Source organism: Podarcis bocagei (assembly GCF_964188305.1).
Source record: "Podarcis bocagei genome assembly, chromosome: 8".
Taxonomy (NCBI): domain Eukaryota; kingdom Metazoa; phylum Chordata; class Lepidosauria; order Squamata; family Lacertidae; genus Podarcis; species Podarcis bocagei.
The window spans coordinates 50,378,252-50,395,915 of record NC_138133.1 but is presented as its reverse complement, the minus strand read 5'-3'; the positions used below and the strand labels follow the sequence as shown (position 1 = coordinate 50,395,915).

At 40.4% G+C, this 17,664-nt stretch overlaps 1 protein-coding gene across 8 annotated transcripts in view; it reads left to right on the top strand.

The window, feature by feature from the left end:
• Positions 1-17,664, top strand: part of CCDC178 (coiled-coil domain containing 178) — a 125,982-nt gene that overhangs the window by 106,556 nt on the left and 1,762 nt on the right. For all 8 annotated transcript variants that reach the window (XR_014011305.1, XM_081206796.1, XM_081206797.1 and 5 more), the window contains one exon: positions 8,795-8,929. Coding sequence is in view for 7 of the 8 variants with exons in the window: in XM_081206796.1 (XP_081062922.1) it covers positions 8,795-8,929 (135 nt within the window). In the remaining variant the exon portion in view is untranslated. Of the gene's footprint in view, positions 1-8,794; positions 8,930-17,664 lie in introns of those variants that run through there.

Below are 17,664 nucleotides of genomic sequence, written 5' to 3'. Positions count from 1 at the left end.
CCTCACTTCTCGTAATGAGGGAACCGCCAGAAGGCCCTCAGCGCTGGATCTCAGTGTCTGGGCTGAACAATGGGTGTGGAGCCACTCCTTCAGGTATACAGGACTGAGGCCACTTAGGTCTTTAAAGGTCAGCACCAACACTTTGAATTGTGCTCGAAAACGTACTGAGAGCCAATGCAGATCTCTCAGGACTGGTGTTATATGGTCCCGGCGGCCACTCCCAGTCACCAGTCTAGCTGCCGCATTCTGGATTAATTGCAGTTTCCGAGTCACCTTCAAAGGTAGCCTCACATAGAGCGCATTGCAGTAGTCTAAGCGGGAGATAACTAGAGCATGCACCACTCTGATGAGACAGTCTGCGGGCAGGTAGGGTCTCAGCCTGCGTACCAGGTGGAGCTGGTAGACAGTGGTGAAGCTGCTTGCTCTGCTACCGGGGGCAGAGAGCAGGCGGGGTGGGGCTGGCGCCCCCGGGGGTGTGACATGCGCCCGGGGGGTTTGATGCACATCCCGGGGGGCGTGGTACGCTGCCCGCAGGGGCATGGCGCGCATTCTGGGGGTGTAACACACTGTGGGGGTGTGGCGCCTGGCGCGTGGGGGGGTAGGCAACGCGTGTCCAGGAGGGCTGCCGCAATGGCACCGGGGCGGTCTGCTCCCTCCGCACTCCCATTCCTCTGCCAGTGCTGGTAGACTGCTGCCCTGCACACAGAACTGACCTGCTCTTTCATGGACAGCTGTGCAATCCTAGTGCCATGGCTGGTTGAAAAGTAGAACTGCAAGAGTCTCAGTGTGGAAAGGAGGGCTGAGGAAATGTCTCTATGTAAGGAAACATTATTATGGTTTTCTTGACCTCTTTCTTTCTGTCATAATACCAAGTCTGGGATCCCTACAGTTGGAACAAATCAGTGGCAGACCTTGCGGTCTCAAATTTCAGTGGCAGCCTGCACAACACCAAAATTCAGTGCTCCCTCCTCTTGCCTTCCATTTTACATCATAGTTGCAACACCCCAAGGCTCCGCACCCAGTGCAACCAAACTGGTTGCAATCCCCTAAATCTGTCCCTGAACAGACGTTAGAGTGAGCATCAAATAAGTTTGGGAATGCACAAAACTGAGAATTCTTGGGAAATGGATATCAATATTAAAGGCTTCTTAGTCATTGTATCTTTTTGTCATATTTGGAGTTTGGACAGATATCAAAATAATGAACCAGATTAACTCCACAAGAAATCATTCAAGGGAGGATGTGCATTTGTATACATGTAGGATGTACACATGTGGCTTTTTGTGTATGTAGTTACGTACCTCTGTTCTGTTTGTCTATAAAATAGAAGTAAATTATTGTTGTTTAGCTGTCAATTTAATATCTGTGAATATATACCGTAAATTTCGCTCCAAAACACGCACTTTTTTGCTCCGAGAAAGTAAGGGAAAATGCCTGTGCGTGTTAAGGAGCGAATGCACGGATCAGAGCCATGGCTGCCGTCAGTCAGGCAAAGCGGGAGCCACTTACACGCTCTACGAGGCTCTCACTTTGCTTTCTTTAAAGCGACCTGGAGCCAGGAAGGAGGGAGGGAAGGAGAGCCATAGCAGCAAAGCCGGCAGCAGCCGCTTACACGGGAGGGAGAGACGCTAGCAAAGGTCTGCGCTCTCTCTAAACAGAGCAATGAGGCTGCAGAGAGACGGCAGGAAAGATAAAATTTAAGCAACCAGCAGCAAAATAAAACCAACCTCTAGCTCTGAGCCACGCAGTGAAAACCAGGAAGTAAAAAAAAAGGCTGGGGAGGGCATGAGGGACAGGGGAAAACTTCGCAAATCCCCCGCGTCTCAGCTGATCGGCTGCCATGGAGCAGCTTGTTTTCAGGCAGGATAGATTTGAGCAATGTCTGGGTCCTAGTGCCCCTACCGCTTTTTTGTGCTCCATTATATTGCTGCTGATGGCTGCTTATCACTCAGGCTGCAAGGAGGAGCACTTTTACACAGCTAATGGCGAATCCCCTCACTTGCTCAAATCTATTCCGCCTCAAAACAAGGAGCGGAAGGAAAAGGCTGCAAACTGTTAAATGGAAAAAAAACCCAGGCACAGGGCAAATACCTTAAGTATACCTTTAAAGCAACAGTGCTCTTTCCCTCCCTCCTCCCCGCGGAAAAGCTCCTTGTCCCTTGAGTTCTTTTCCTTCCCTCCCCACTTAAAACGTGGTTACAAAGCACGGATCCACATGGATCCTCAGGATTTTTGCATTGGGCTACCCCAAACTCACTGTCAGATCACATGTCTGTGGCCACAGCATGAACCATAAAAATCATACATCCACTGTTTCATTTAGAATATTTTTTCCTCGTTTTCCTCCTCTAAAAACTACATGCGTGTTATGGTCAGATGCGTGTTATAGAGCGAAAAATACGGTACATCATTGTTTTTAAGACATAATTTTGCTAAATTTAACCTCCCTTGTTAATATAATTGTAATACCTGAGTAGACGGTGTCTTGCGTGCTTTGGTGTGATTTTGATAATATTGAATACCATATTTGTTCAACTAATTACTACAATATCTTATTGATTTTCAACATCCTGCTTTATTTCTAACACATTTTGATTTTGTAAATGGTACACATCCCTAAAATTAGATACCACAGTGCATTAAATTATAATTTCTTTTCTACTGTGAGATGTTTATCATTTTGATTTTGGAAGTACTTGTACCTCACAATAAGAATAGATTAAATAGATGATTGCTCTCCATTGCAGACTAATTAGCTGACCGTGACAAAGAAATCTGCTAAATTTTCTTTGGAGGAATGAATATAAATGAAATGAAATTTGTCACTGGTTTAAATTGTATTATTCATCTGTGTTCTATTTTCATTCTGTCCTAATCCAGGGATAAGAGATAGAATCCTGAATTTTCTCTGATATTTCATTATTGTAAAATTGAGATGTAAGGCACACTTACTTTCTGACCCACTTAGCATTTTAGCGAGTAAAAAAAAAAAGGAGTGTATTGTCATCACTGCACATATTGGGATTCCTAACTCTACCTAGGCTACACCTAGGCTGCAGGACTGATAAACAGCTATTCATTAGCTACACTTGGTCCCCACTGTTACTTATCGTTTTATTCTCTCTTGTTTTCAGGTTCCCAAAGATCTGGGGCTGAATGGAAGTTTCAGTGTCATTACATTACTCATTCATTACATACTAAAAGACTGCACTTCGCACATGAAGCATCTCAGTGCATGTTTTATGCCAGTACTAGAGCACTTGCTTGGTATGCAAAGGTCCATGTTCAGTTCCTGGCCTATCTTGTTTGGACTAGAAAAAGTTCCAGTCCAAAATTGTGAGGAGGCACAACCAGTTAATGTAGTTAATACTGAGCTAGATTGGCCAACTAACATAAAATATATTCCTTATCTGTTGCTGGGCGCACTAGTTATTTTTGCAGATCCATGTATATTTCAGTGCCTACAGCTATAGGATAAGTCTTTATAAAAGATACATTTTTAATAATAGTAGCTAGATTTGACAACAAACTATATTGAAGCAAATTTTGTGTACCAACTCTCTTAATCTTTACAAAGTTGTATCAGAGATAGAACCTGATAATAATGATAAACAAGAAGGAGACTTGAATAGGACATTTACTAGCAAATATATATTTGCATGACAGAACAAGGCTCTTCTGCTTATGTTAATTTTAGAGCGGATTCCAACTCAGGTTTCTTTAAAGTCTTAGTAAATAGATGTATCATGGTCCAAACTATTGCTGGCAATGAGCTGGGGGAAAATAAGCAGATTCCAGGTAACACAGGGACATTAATTAATTAACCAGTCTAATATTTGCAACCATCCTCTCACTTCCTTATTATTCACAATATTTAATTATTTCAGATATTCCATGAAAACAATAATGCCCTTATGTAAGTGACCTACCTTTTACAAGTGGTATGAGCCCCATAGGACACCCAGTGCCTGAGTGTAGGTGGGAATGAACACATGGAGGAGAGAACTGAGGGAGAAAATACCTTTGGCTTTGCCCCCTTGGTCTCCTTTTTCTTGCATGTAACCACATTCCTTATGACGTTTCAAATGAAATTTCTGAATCCACCAAAGGGGGTGGAAAGCTCTTAGAACTGTATTTGGTTTTTATATAAATGCCAGTGAACTAAACATGGGATTTTCAACAAGGAAGTGTAGCTGGTCATGGGGCAAGTCAAAACTGGCCACCTTACTTTCTAGGAGTACCTTCAGTCACTTTCTTACTGTGCTCTTAACAATTTAAACATTTGTGATTCAAGTAAAACCTAATCAGCAGTACTATCAACCCACACAGTGTGGGCAGTGTGAGGAACAGTACCACATTTAGGAGGGTGTGAACAGTTCCCTCACACAGTGCGCCAAGCCAAAGGGGCACAAAGCAGCAGCAGCAGCAGCAGTAGTAGTGGTAGTAGTAGTAATACTTATCTTTATACAGGTACCTACTGAGAAGATCCATAAAAAAGCAATTGTACCAAAATGAATTATTGTGAAAATAAGAAATGGGGGGGGGCGCACCAAATGTCCTTGCTCGGGGTGCAATATTACCAAAGTCCACCCCGGTGAGGAATTATTCTTCTTATCAAGTCAGCAGTCGCCTTTTCATTTAAAGTTTCATGTATGATTTTAAGAGCATTGAATCATATAATAAGAAACTGAATTTCTAGATCTTAAAGTATTTCTTCATGTTGTATAATTATTTTATATTACTACACTTCTCAAAGCATTCTAAGTTCAACCACAGTTATAGGGACTAAAATGCTGTTTTCCCTCACTACTGCCATTGGCTTTTCATCATTACAAAAGTATGTGCAGGTTGCTGACAAAAGAGCTTTATTTAAATGAGCTGTAAAATCTTTAACAACAATTCTAAGTGGAACAGGTTTAATAATAAAGAGATATCTTTTTACCTATGCACTTGGAGTATTAGAAGATAAATATTAGCTACATTTTGCTCATAATTCTGCCATTCTTGCTTGCCTTGCCAAAACCTGTAGAGTTGTTTTGTCAGTGTTTGAGTTATAACAATGAATTGTACTGACACGGCTTATATCATTTACTTAGTATGCAACATCTCATTGCATTATTAAATTAATATGGCACATGTAGGATTATCTAATAAGTTTAATTATTATTTTGGAGAGAAAAGGGCAGATTTAGAAAGATCAACATTTTCTGCATGGTTTTTTAACCCCTAATTCTTCAACAATCCTCAACGGATTTGGTTTCAACGGAAACCAACATTAAAAATCTAACTCTATGCGCACACCTAAAAATGCTCTTTGGGCCTAGTCAATTAAAGCAAATGGTGCCAATTAGCTAAATGTTCTGTTGTGGAAAATGCCAACTTCCAATGTGGCAATTTCATAAAACTTGGCTCGAGCAAGTAAAGGATATATAGAATCATAGAATCATAGAGTTGGAATAGACCACAAGGGCCATCGAGTCCAATCCCCTGCCAAGCAGGAAACACCATCAGAGCACTCCTGACATATGGTTGTCAAGCTTAAAGACCTCCAAAGAAGGAGACTCCACCACACTCCTTGGCAGCAAATTCCACTGTCGAACAGCTCTTACTGTCAGGAAGTTCTTCCTAATATTTAGGTGGAATCTTTTTTCTTGTAGTTTGGATCCATTGCTCCGTGTCCGCTTCTCTGAAGCAGCAGAAAACAACCTTTTATATATTTGAACATGGCTATCATATCACCCCTTAACCTCCTCTTCTCCAAGCTAAACATGCCCAGCTCCCTTAGCCGTTCCTCATAAGGCATCGTTTCCAGACCTTTGACCATTTTGGTTGCCCTCCTCTGGACACGTTCCAGTTTGTCAGTGTCCTTCTTGAACTGTGGTGCCCAGAACTGGACACAGTACTCCAGGTGAGGTCTGACCAGAGCAGAATACAGTGGCACTATTACTTCCCTTGATCTAGATGCTATACTCCTATTGATGCAGCCCAGAATTGCATTGGCTTTTTTAGCTGCCACGTCACACTGTTGGCTCATGTCAAGTTTGTGGTCAAGCAAGACTCCTAGATCCTTTTCACATGTACTGCTCTCAAGCCAGGTGTCACCCATCTTGTATTTGTGCCTCTCATTTTTTTTGCCTAAGTGCAATACTTTACATTTCTCCCTGTTAAAGTTCATCTTGTTTGTTTTGGCCTGGTTCTCTAATCTGTCAAGGTCGTTTTGAAGTGTGATCCTGTCCTCTGGGGTGTTAGCCACCCCTCCCAGTTTGGTGTCATCTGCAAATTTGATCAGGATGCCCTTGAGTCCATATGATGGACCCAGGACCCAGGAAATAACATAAACATGGAGAGGAGGGAGAAATTGTGAAGAAAATATTATAAACTTTCTCTGAATGTGGATATAAGACAGAATTGTTTCAAAGATATGACATGTTGGCATCAAACTTCTGTAATTATCAGAGCCAATATGTTATTGGCTCAAAACTGGAAAGTTGCCATACTCCCTCCCTGGAAACAATGGCTTAACAAATTTTGGGATTTATCTGTAACAGCAAAAATAATGACTTATCTTACAGCAAGAATTGTTAATAAATATAGAAATAATTTCTGGTAAAACTGATTGCCCTTTATTCAATATTATCAAGAAAATACAAAATACAAGTAGTATTTGAATTATTATTTTTTGAAAATATGTATTTTTGTCTTGATTCTTATTTATTTATTCTTATTTGTATTATAACATTATGATTTGAAGTAATATTTTTTGATCAGAGTTTTTATTATTGGTAATAATTGTCAAATAATTCCATAAAAAAACACAACAACTGGAAAAACCTAGAAGTAAGACATGGGTTGGCTTAGTGTTAAGTTTAAACTCTGTCTTGTGGTTTGTCTTGCCCCAAACAAACACAAGATGTAACCATGGTTTGTTTTTTTATTTATTCTGATTTGTTTGTAGGTAACAAACCATGAGCCCAGGTTTGCATGTAATGCAAAGCCAAACTATAGCTTAGCTCTGGTAGCATTGCAGCAGCAGGGCCAGGATACAAGCAAAAAGCCACACTTTTCTCTCTAGGCACCAACACACTTGCCTGTTCACAGTAAAACCATGGTTTGGCTTACCACTGCATGTGAATGAGGCCCATGTGAAATATTGAAATATTAATTTTCAGCATTATAGCTGGTATTTTGTATAGATTTTCAAAGATGGTATTGAAGACAGGGGAAATTATGTGTTTCTCAACTCCCTTGAGAAACAAAATGAAAATGAGATTTGGACACGGTACAATGTATTGGTCGCCAAAGAACGCTTCCTTTCTCTGATATAAAGACATTTTTATTCATGCATTCATTGTGGTATTGATCTCAATAGGTTTGAAAACTTCCATAGATACATTATACCATTGTTTTAATGTGGTTGACAACCATGCTCAGAAAGGTTGTGTACTGACAATAGTGATTGACATTTTACTGAGAGTACTGTAGCATGACTAAATAGAAATGCAGCTTTAAAAACTCTTTGATATAATTGGTTCCCATTAGCCATTTTCTACATTAGCAGTGTTTTCCTCTCCTGCAACAAACAAATGTGGCCAGGATCCAACCAGTATTTCCTGTGGATTTGGGCATGCCCAGTGATACTTTTTACTTCTTACTTTTCTTTGAACTGATAGATCCTTACCATATTGCAAAATGCTCTTGAAAGTTTTTCTGTGTTTCAAATGTGACTCAGAAGTTTCACGTGTGGAAGCTGTTGTCTGAGCCCCTTTGGGCACATGGACTTAATTACTATCCTAGATATAGAGAGGAAGGGGGTTTAAATGTTAGCTATTAAGGTAACGCGTTTGCATCCATTCATTTGAGCTGCATGTAAAACTACTGTGCCAGATTTTTTTATTTATTTCTTATTTATTCCCAAATTTAGAAGAACTGTAATATAAACAGAAATTGGTTAATAATGTGTCTGCAATAGCTGTTACGTTTAAAACACATTTAATATTATTTGTCAAAGTGATTTTTGCAGTTAGAAAGATATGTAAGAAAACCAGGGTAAGCCCACACTTGTGATTCTCTTTATACGGTATATTGTAACATCTGTGTAAATGTGCATGTGCAGATATAGATATATAGATATGATAGTGTCACATTCAGCTGCTGCCTTAACTGCAATTTAGTGCAGTTAGATGCTTTCATGTCACATGGTTATAGCTAGGTAGATTAATAGGGAGTTCTATCTGGAAATTTCTTTCCTGTTATTGTTCTCCCTCAGCTGCTGATGGTGAAGTTAATTCTCTTTAGTTTTGTCATGCTCTGGAGCACACATTGCCAAGCTATGATAAGCTTTACAAGGAAAAATGAGCCACAGTGTCCATCAAAGTCTTAAACTTGCATTTTAAACTTTGGCCTGACCTGATGTGCCATTCAAAATGCTTCAAAAGATTATTTTTTTAAGAAAGGTTCAATATGTCCCGAGGCTATCGGTTTTGAGTTAAACTGGGTGAAGTAGAAATATTTTACTCATCAGCTTTGCAGTCACAGAGTTTGCCTCAGCTAGAACAAAACTGCTGAGGCATTTAGAGAAAATTAACCCCCCATCCTGGCAGCCAGATGTGACTGGTTTCTGATGAATGCACATGAGTGGGCTGAAAAATCAAGAGACTGTGAAATTCCTGTCAGGTCCGTACAGTGCAGAATGGGCTATTGACTGCTTTCTATATTTCCCTCCATCATTCTTCTTGAACACTGCCATTAATTTCCTCTCCCACTCTGACTTATTTTTTCCCCTTTCCTCTTTTAGCTCTCGCGGCTGCAAAGGAAGCTGCACAGGGTATTGGTGGAGTACTTCAAACAGCGAGCCGTCTATAGCCAAGCTGGGCTGGCGAAGTTCCAGGCAGCCTCTCATGAGAATTTTCAGAAAATATTAGCTGTGCAGGTAGGTGATTGCAGGGAAGTAGGAAAGATCATTCTGATCTAGATTGAAAAGCAAATGATGGGTAGTGTGATGAAGCATTAAAACCATATCCCATCAGAGTTTTGTAAATTTTTAACCTCTTTAATAAACTGAAATTGCATGAAGGATGAATCCAGTAGGCAAGCATATGTACCACAGATAGATATTTTCTTTAAAAGAGAAAGTTGGATTTTGTTCTCGGAAGCCTTTACAATGATCATTATACAAATATATTTATTTTTAACCATTGAAAAACAGGCATTAAGAGTGCAGCTAAAATATTTTAGAACACACTATAGCACATTCCTTTCTTTACCTCTTATTGACACAGAAAGCAACACTTTTGATTTTTCACATTTTATTCCTCTAAAGAAAAAGAAGCATAGATTACCCATTTACTGTAGCTAAAGATCATCACTTTATATATTCTGAGGGGTAATGGCATCACAGGAATTAAGGAATCCTGGTGTAATGGACACAGGCCCAATCTGATTAAGCCAACATTATTCTTACCTTCAGACCCAGACCTGGACACCTCACAATAAGAGCCAAACTAAATGTGACAGACTGCCATGTGTAGCCCCCCCTTTTTTTTCCTTCACAGAATGTGGGCGTAGAAATAAGGGGACTTCTTAATATTTCTCCCTCTAGCAGATTTTCCAATAACAGTTGTTCCCTCCCAAACTGCTTTCTCTCCAATCACCCACATCATAGAATTGTAGAGATGGAAGGGACCCCAAGAGTCATCTAATCCAACCACCTGCAATGCAGGAATATCAACAAAAGCATCCATGACAGATAGACATCCAATCTCCAAGGAAGGAGAGTCCACCACCTTCTGAGGGAATCTGTTCCCCTGTCAAACAGATCTTGCTGTCAGAAAGTTCTTTCGATGTTTAGTCAAAATCTCCTTTCATGTAACTTGAATCCATTGTTTCAGGCCGTACCCTCCAGAGCATGAGAGAACAAGCTTGCTTCATCTTCCATGTGACAGCCCTTTCAGTATTTGAAGATGGCTATCATATCTCTTCTCCATCTCCTTTTTTCCAGGCTAAACATACCCCATTCCCTCAACTGTTGTCATAAGGCTTGGTTTCCAGACCCCTGATTATCTTGGTTGCCTTCCTCTGCACATATTCCAGCTGATCAATATCCTTCTTAGATTGTGGCACCCAGAACTGGACACAATATTCCAGGTGTGGTCTGACCAAGGCAGAATAGAGCTGTACTCTTACTTCCTTTGATCAGGAAACTATATTTCTGTTGATGTAACCTAGAATAGCATTAGGGGGGGCTCATAAGACCCCTAGATCCTTTTCACATGTACTACTGGCAGTCCAGGTACCACCCCCCCCCCTGGTCTTATATTTGTGCAGTTGGTTCTTCCTGCCTAAGTGTAGAACCTTCACTTGTCCCTATTGAAATTCTCTCAACAGGGACAGCAATCCACAATGGGGAATGACTACTGAGAGGGCATTTGCATTGACTACAGACTCTTCATGTTATGTTTCCAAATCATGTGTCATATTGTTTGACTGTTCCTGGTTTCAGAATTATGTGCTAACTCTGCCCCAAAGTGGGTAGCAGCCAATAATAAGCTGTTGTTGTTGTTTATATTCGCCTTTCTTGGGAGACAATGGAAGAGGTGCACTTCAGGGTGAAGTCAAACCATTGGAGAGTTATAGCATCTGCTGTGGCTGTAGAGACTGATATGGGAGAGAGATGTTTTGTTGCATGCGGGGCAGATTAAGGCATCCAGTTCTGTTGCCACAGGTACACCATGACATGTCTTTTCTCTGCACTCCTCCCAGAGATCATTCTTCCTCTGGTCACTCCTATAGATACACAACCTGACTGTTTCCAGGTACTGCAATCATCTGCAAGGGATTCCCACACATGTTGCCAGCCTTCATGATATATTTGCAGACATCTTTGTAATGCAGTGTTGGTCTGCCAGTAGGCCTAGTGCCTGAAGCCAGCTCTCCATAGAGCACGTCCTTTGGGATCCTGCAATCTCCCATTCTCCCATTCTGTGGACATTGCCACAGAAGCCTGGTAGCTACATGTGGCACGAACACAAACAACCAAGACCAGCTGGTGCCAGTGGTCTGACCTTGGATGTCTCTGGAACACTCACTGTTTTCCCTTGGTAGAGAAGAACATGTTCATGATGCAAGTTAGCAGACTTATTTTTTCTTAAATAATTTGTCCTTGGAAGAAAGAGGAGTGGTAGTACCCCGGTTTAGCACTATTAAGCCTACTGCCACAGACTTTAGTTGTAGTCTCGTAATCCAATGCCAGAGCACATCTTCTAGAGTTAGTGCCCTCTGTGCCCTTGGAAAATGGGACCAGTGTTTACCTGTCTATTGAACAGCCCTTTCATTTATGGTTTCCTTCTTACTTGTCAAGTGATCATCAATTTAACTGCATTTTTTCTCAACAGTTCTTTCACAGGTAAATTATAATAGTTCTCTAGGTGGATGATCTTCAAAGCCTCTTTTATTTCTGAGGGTTCAAGTATTTTTACAATTGCCGATAACATTCAATTGCATCTTTCAGACATGCTAATTTTTCAGTTATTGCTTACTCTCACCTTGCAGGCGTATGGAGTTTGGCAACACTGGTGTTTTACTAAGCAGAGACTGGTATTGGCTTTTTATTGCTTTTTAATGGTCCTGCTTTTTGCCATTATTTATAATAATTATCTGGAATGCTGAAGATGAAATTTAGGTACAAATCTTCTATTTTATAAATTTCCGTTTCCTGTTTAATATGACATATTACAAAATACAAGTTTCACTTCTTAAGGACAACTGTGAATTAATTCCCTGATATTCTGAACTTTAGATCAGATTCTGTGGTTATCTGCAGAGAGCAGTGCTCATACATATTTTCCCTGAACCCAAGACAAGCTTGTAATGTGCTCCACTCTTATCTCTCTCCCCCACCCCATCCTGGTCTCATATTGGTTTTGAAAAAATGAAGGATTGATTGTTCCTTAGCTTCATTTAGTTCCCTTTGTTCAAGCTCTTTATGTTTCTGGCAGTTTGGCATGTATGCACAACAGTGACAAATACTCTACAGATACTGGGATCTATGCTCTTATGCTCTCTGGAGACCAGAGGCCTATCTCATGGATGCCATCTTCAGTTCCATGATGGAAGAAAACTTGGATATAAGTGCAAAAAAGAAATATAAAATAATAAATGTACTTGTTTATGTTCTCGGGTATGTAAATCCACTCAGCATCACTAGGCTTGGGAGAGTGGGAGAGGTGCAGAATCTTGCCATGTAGGCGGCAGCCTGTTCAGAAACCTTGGGTTCTTGTGAGCATTCTACACATGCGAAAATATTTCTCATTATAACTCCTGTGCATATATAGTAGTATTCCAGTGCTTCTTAGCATGGTATAGCATGTATTAGGCCCTACTCCTACCAGCATGTATGACTCTTAGCAGACAGGGTGGAAGAAGAAACAATCCAAACTATGCAGGAAGCAAGCTGCTCAGTGGCATAAATACAACAGATTGCATCTAAAATTATAGACTAATCTTGGTTGCCATTGGACCACTTGACAAAGTACCTTAGCATGACAAAATACTGCAGTTGCAGTTGGTACATGTATGTTCAAATGTTTGTCATCAGAACAGCTTATGGATGTTAAGGCTTCCTTAGATTGCCTTGGCTGTTTGACCAGTCCTTTACCTACCATGCAGTAGAGAGAGAGATAAATTTGACTGTTCCATTCACATTTCCTTAAATGTAGCAAGATTCATTAAACTATATAAAGTTTAGTGAATTGCAAGAGCCAGCCAAAATGCTGCTGTTGATTTGCTTGAGTGCCTTTTGTGTCTCAGTGTGTCAACTTGGTGGTGCTGTGCAAACAGGGAAATCCTTTGTTACCGCTTGTTACCGCTTAAAATCCTAGCTAGTTGCCTAATGCTCTCTCAGCACTTTGCTGCTACTGTTCTACGATGGCATTTTGGAGCCATTCACAGAATTTGTCCACTTCTGGTTTATGGTCTTTTCTTGTCTTGGCTTCAGCCATCTGATCCTCCTTGAGGGGAAACCTACTGCAGTGTTGCTTCATCCCCTATCTCTTAAAGCATGCCCTCAGCTTGCCTGAACATTGCTGCTCCCTATTCAAGGTAAACATAGCCTGGTCTCAGCAGCCAGACTGTTATTTCCCTAGACCACGGCAATGCTAACTTCACACTCCAATTCCCGATTCCCTCTATTTATAGTCTGAATTCTAACCTCTTATTCCTCAGGTGACCCACATCCTCTATTACTAGCTTCACCTAGGTTAGTGCCAACCCAGCATGCCAGAGACCTAATCTTTTAAGTCACTCTGGTTCAAAGGGGTCTCAGTTGTGCTATATATACAAAGCACTTCTTACAGCCTCTCAGATGGGAATCTGGAATGCCTCTAACAGATAACAAGGTTTTCCTTATTTAAAAAAATATTGTATATTCATATCAGTGTCCATGAACCTTTGGACTTCTATGAAGACAGAAATATTGGAGGGAGAGAGTCCTTATCCCAACTGAACTTAGGTGGTGGTGTGAATTGGATACAAGGTGGTAATCATGTGAGACCCAAAAAGTGTGAGACCCAGTGTGGTGTAGTGGTTAAGAGCGGTAGTCACGTAATCTGGGAAACCGGGTTCGTGTCTCCGCTCCTCCACATGCAGCTGCTGGGTGACCTTGGGCCAGTCACACTTCTGTGAAGTCTCTCAGCCCCACTCACCTCACAGAGTGTTTGTTGTGGGGGAGGAAGGGAAAGGAGAATGTTAGCCGCTTTGAGACTCCTGAAGGGGAGTGAAAGGCGGGATATCAAATCCAAACTCTTCTTCTTCTTCTTCTTCTTAAATTTAACAGAATGTAACTGGTTCTAATGTCATTAGACTATTTGACCTGATTCAGATGTACTGATAGGAGTCCAATAAACCAGCCCAGAATATCAAACCAGGATATAGTTTGATATCCTGTCTTTGAAGAGAACTCTTAACAATTTCCACATTTGGATGTCCAGTGAAACCATGATTTAATAAACCAGGAAGGTTTACCCAAGCCAGTTGACAAGGGGAGGAGAGAGGCCAGGGATGAGGAAGGGAACACATAGAGAAACTCAGTCTGGTAAACCAAAATTACAGATGAACTGAACTATAAGGTATTTGTTTTTCCCAGAAGTATCAAAGTTGGAGCATTTTCTGTGTTGGAGAGGTGTTGACAATGTTGTGCTCAAACAGATGAGACCTCAGAGCATGGCATATTTATTATTATGTATTTTGGCTAACCAGACTAGAAACCATTTTTAGATCACACCTTTGGAACATTGCCATTAATAATGTGCTATTAATGTTCTGATATTACTGATGTGCTAGGTCACTTCCATGTGGAATTATATTTTAAAATAGATTCAATTCTGTATTGACCATGTAAAACATATTGCTGCAAAAGAAACCGTGGGTTTGTAAGCTGTCAATCCTCTCTTTATTTTTTCAAAGTACCATGTGTGAAACATCAGGAAAATACCACTCGGCAGCTTGTAATGCCAAGCTTGCTAACACACTTTAGGCCAATTTAGCCCCTCCTCTTTTAACCTACATCACAGTTTTAAAGATGCAAGGAACCATTTTTGGCAGCTGCCCTGCTTTTATTACTTCCTGAATTAATTGCGTCAGTTTAGCACATCTCCAGGAAAAGATGCTTCTTCCATTGATTATGAACATAGCTACTGAACTCTTAACCATGGCTGCAAAGTAGATTATCTTTTAAAGACACTGGTTTTGAAACTTAGACATTTAATTTAATTATCTTTTCTCAGAAGTGTACAAAGCAGTGAGAAACCTCATGTGAATAACATATTTATAAGACAATGCAGAGATGCATTTTTTGCCACAAACTCACTAATTTTAGCTATAATCACTAGCAATGTTTTTGTTTTACAGACTACTATGATTTGGCAAAAGAATAAAATTGCTTTTAAAGTACAAAAATAATTATGAACCACTTGAAATGTAATGTCTGTGTTTTATTTCTCATCAGAATTCATTAGTGTGTAACATCAATAATTTAGCCCATCATTTGCCAACACTGACTTGGCTCAGTAGTTCAATCATGTAACCCTGTAAACTCACTTTCCATTAAAATGAATGTTGCTGACAAAGGATAACTAAAGAGATACTTCATTTATTAGCTAAAGAGATACTTCATTTATCAACATTTTTAAATTAGGAGTTTGGGACCACAGACACTTAGCTGGATAAAATATTTGAAGGGATCTTCACTATACAACTCAAAATGTATGTGGAATCATAGCGTGTTATTCAAAATGACAAATATATTTGTATTTGTGTAACATGCTTCATAGATAGCATGCTTTTCCAGAGGCAGGCAGAGCCACTTGCAAACAATAATATGACCTACCAGGACGCCAGCTTGGTTGTCTTGCGCAAAGCAATTATGGTGCAGTGTCTTAATGGAATTAGAACTTCCTTCCTTCCATTTTGCTGTAGAGGAATCCAGGCTGAAATCAACCCACGCATGACATACTTGTCCTCTGAGTGGCCACCCATGATTCTACCTGGATAGGCAGCTTGAGATGGCATGATCCATACTTCACAGACTGACAATGTGGGTACACAGTGAGGTATTCGGATGACTGGCTTAGCATATGCAAAGAATTGACTTCAACCCACACTCTAACATGTGGTTGGAGTGAATCATTGTTTAATCAAACATTTCTCATACAAAAACACTAAATGCAAACCAATTTATCCTTCAATTTCTAAACAGTAATTTGAAGCATTAATTTGTAAATTAATTTATCATGAAGTAGGCCTTTCACAATAGCCACTATTTTTATCTACTCCAAATTGAATCTTTATGATTTTTAGATTCCTCATCTAGTGGGCCAGTATGCACAGAGCTGGAAATTGGGGCATTTAGATAGAATCATAGAATCATAGAGTTGGAATAGACCACAAGGGCCATCGAGTCCAACCCCCTGCCAAGCAGGAAACACCATCAGATGAGGAACCAGGCTATGGGAGAGTCATTGAACTCTATATGGTTCATGTGACTTGGTGCTATAGATGAGTGCTTCAGTTGCTATAGTACATCTACTGGACATACATTGCCCAGAGAGCGCTGATTCTTTACAGCCCATATTTCCCACAAAGCATTATCAATGGAACAGAAGTTTGTCTGAAGTAATTTGCCCTTGACAGATCTCAAGCTTTTTCAGATATCACAATTTTCTTTTAAGTATATGCAAATAGGTCATTTTGTGATTTGTCCTAGTAACGAACCAAGCATGTGTGAAGTTTTTACTTAGAATTCTAAGTGTATTTTCTTTAGTTTTAATAGCTGTAACATGCTAAAATTGCATTAGAAATATTCAGAGGCCAGAAGTTTAATTCACTTTGGCTTATCTCACATTCTGCAACCATCCAAAACTAGGAATGGGGCTCTTTTCTCAGACATGAGGGCAGGTTCGTATACTCATGACTACAACACTAAGCAACTAAATGACTTAATGACTTATCACAGGTCTGACATAAGAGATGGTACTTTGATAGCAGGCAGCAGCATCTCAAACACAAACATTCCACTGCTAATAAACAAGTGATGAGAAATAAAGCCAGGACAATGCATCTCTGAATCAACCCTAAGAGTAAGGCCAATTGGTCTAGACATTAAATCTATTTAAAATCAGATTTATATCTTGTGGATGCCGTGTGTCTCAACATGCATACAATGGGGAAGTTATTGCACCACTGGACATAGTGTATGGCTCAGGGAGGCAGAGCAATCTACATGGCAGATTTCTCAAAAAAAGTGGCCTGGCTTACTGTTGTAGCTAAGAAAAGGAAGTGATTTTCTAAAAAAAAAAAATCAGTGGAATGTGGCGCACTGTAAAGCGTACAGCTTGTAAAGTTGTCTGATACATGTGCTGAGCAGGTATGATCAGTTTGCCACATACTCTGACATTAGCTTGGATACAGAACATTATTCAAGCTAACCTACTGCACCTGACCAGAGCTGTCGAGCTCCAGGAAGGCATGGGGGAAAGTATGCCTCACTGCTCACCAGAGGCTGAGGTCCAGTCTTTGGCGGCTATGCCTCGTCATGTCTCTTGCCACAGGTGGGGTTTGGCCCACCAAAGGTTGATGTTTAGATTAGCTGCCCACACATATAATTTCCCCAGCAGATGTTATTAATCAAATGTGACCTCAGTAGGTGTCTTAGTGTCTCCTCTCTTTATTCCTGCATCCAGTTACAGTAAATTTCTTGCAGCCAGGAAATGCATCCCTCTCAAAGCTGAAATGCTTTCAGATGAGAACATGGCTAGCTGCCACTGTCAGAATGACTCCAAGGAAGTCAGGAGTTTCCTGGGTTCAAAAGAGTTGCTTTGGCAGCTGCCACTGTACCTCTCAGATGGCCTTCTCCATGGAGACATTTTTTTAGATCACTGAAGCTGTGGCTGGAATGTTCCACTGAAACAGGGTTTTTTTCCTCCTTCAGTGAAGTTACTCTGGAAGCAGCCACCATGGTTCAGAAAATCCTGCCCCCCTGTTGATCTCTCTATTGACCATATTAATGGAGGTTGTCAGGTCCAGAACCAATCATCCAATTAGGCTTGGGGGCTTTTTCGTCTTCCTCAATATGCAAATTATAGATAATCAAATGCAGTGTTCATTAAAAAAAAA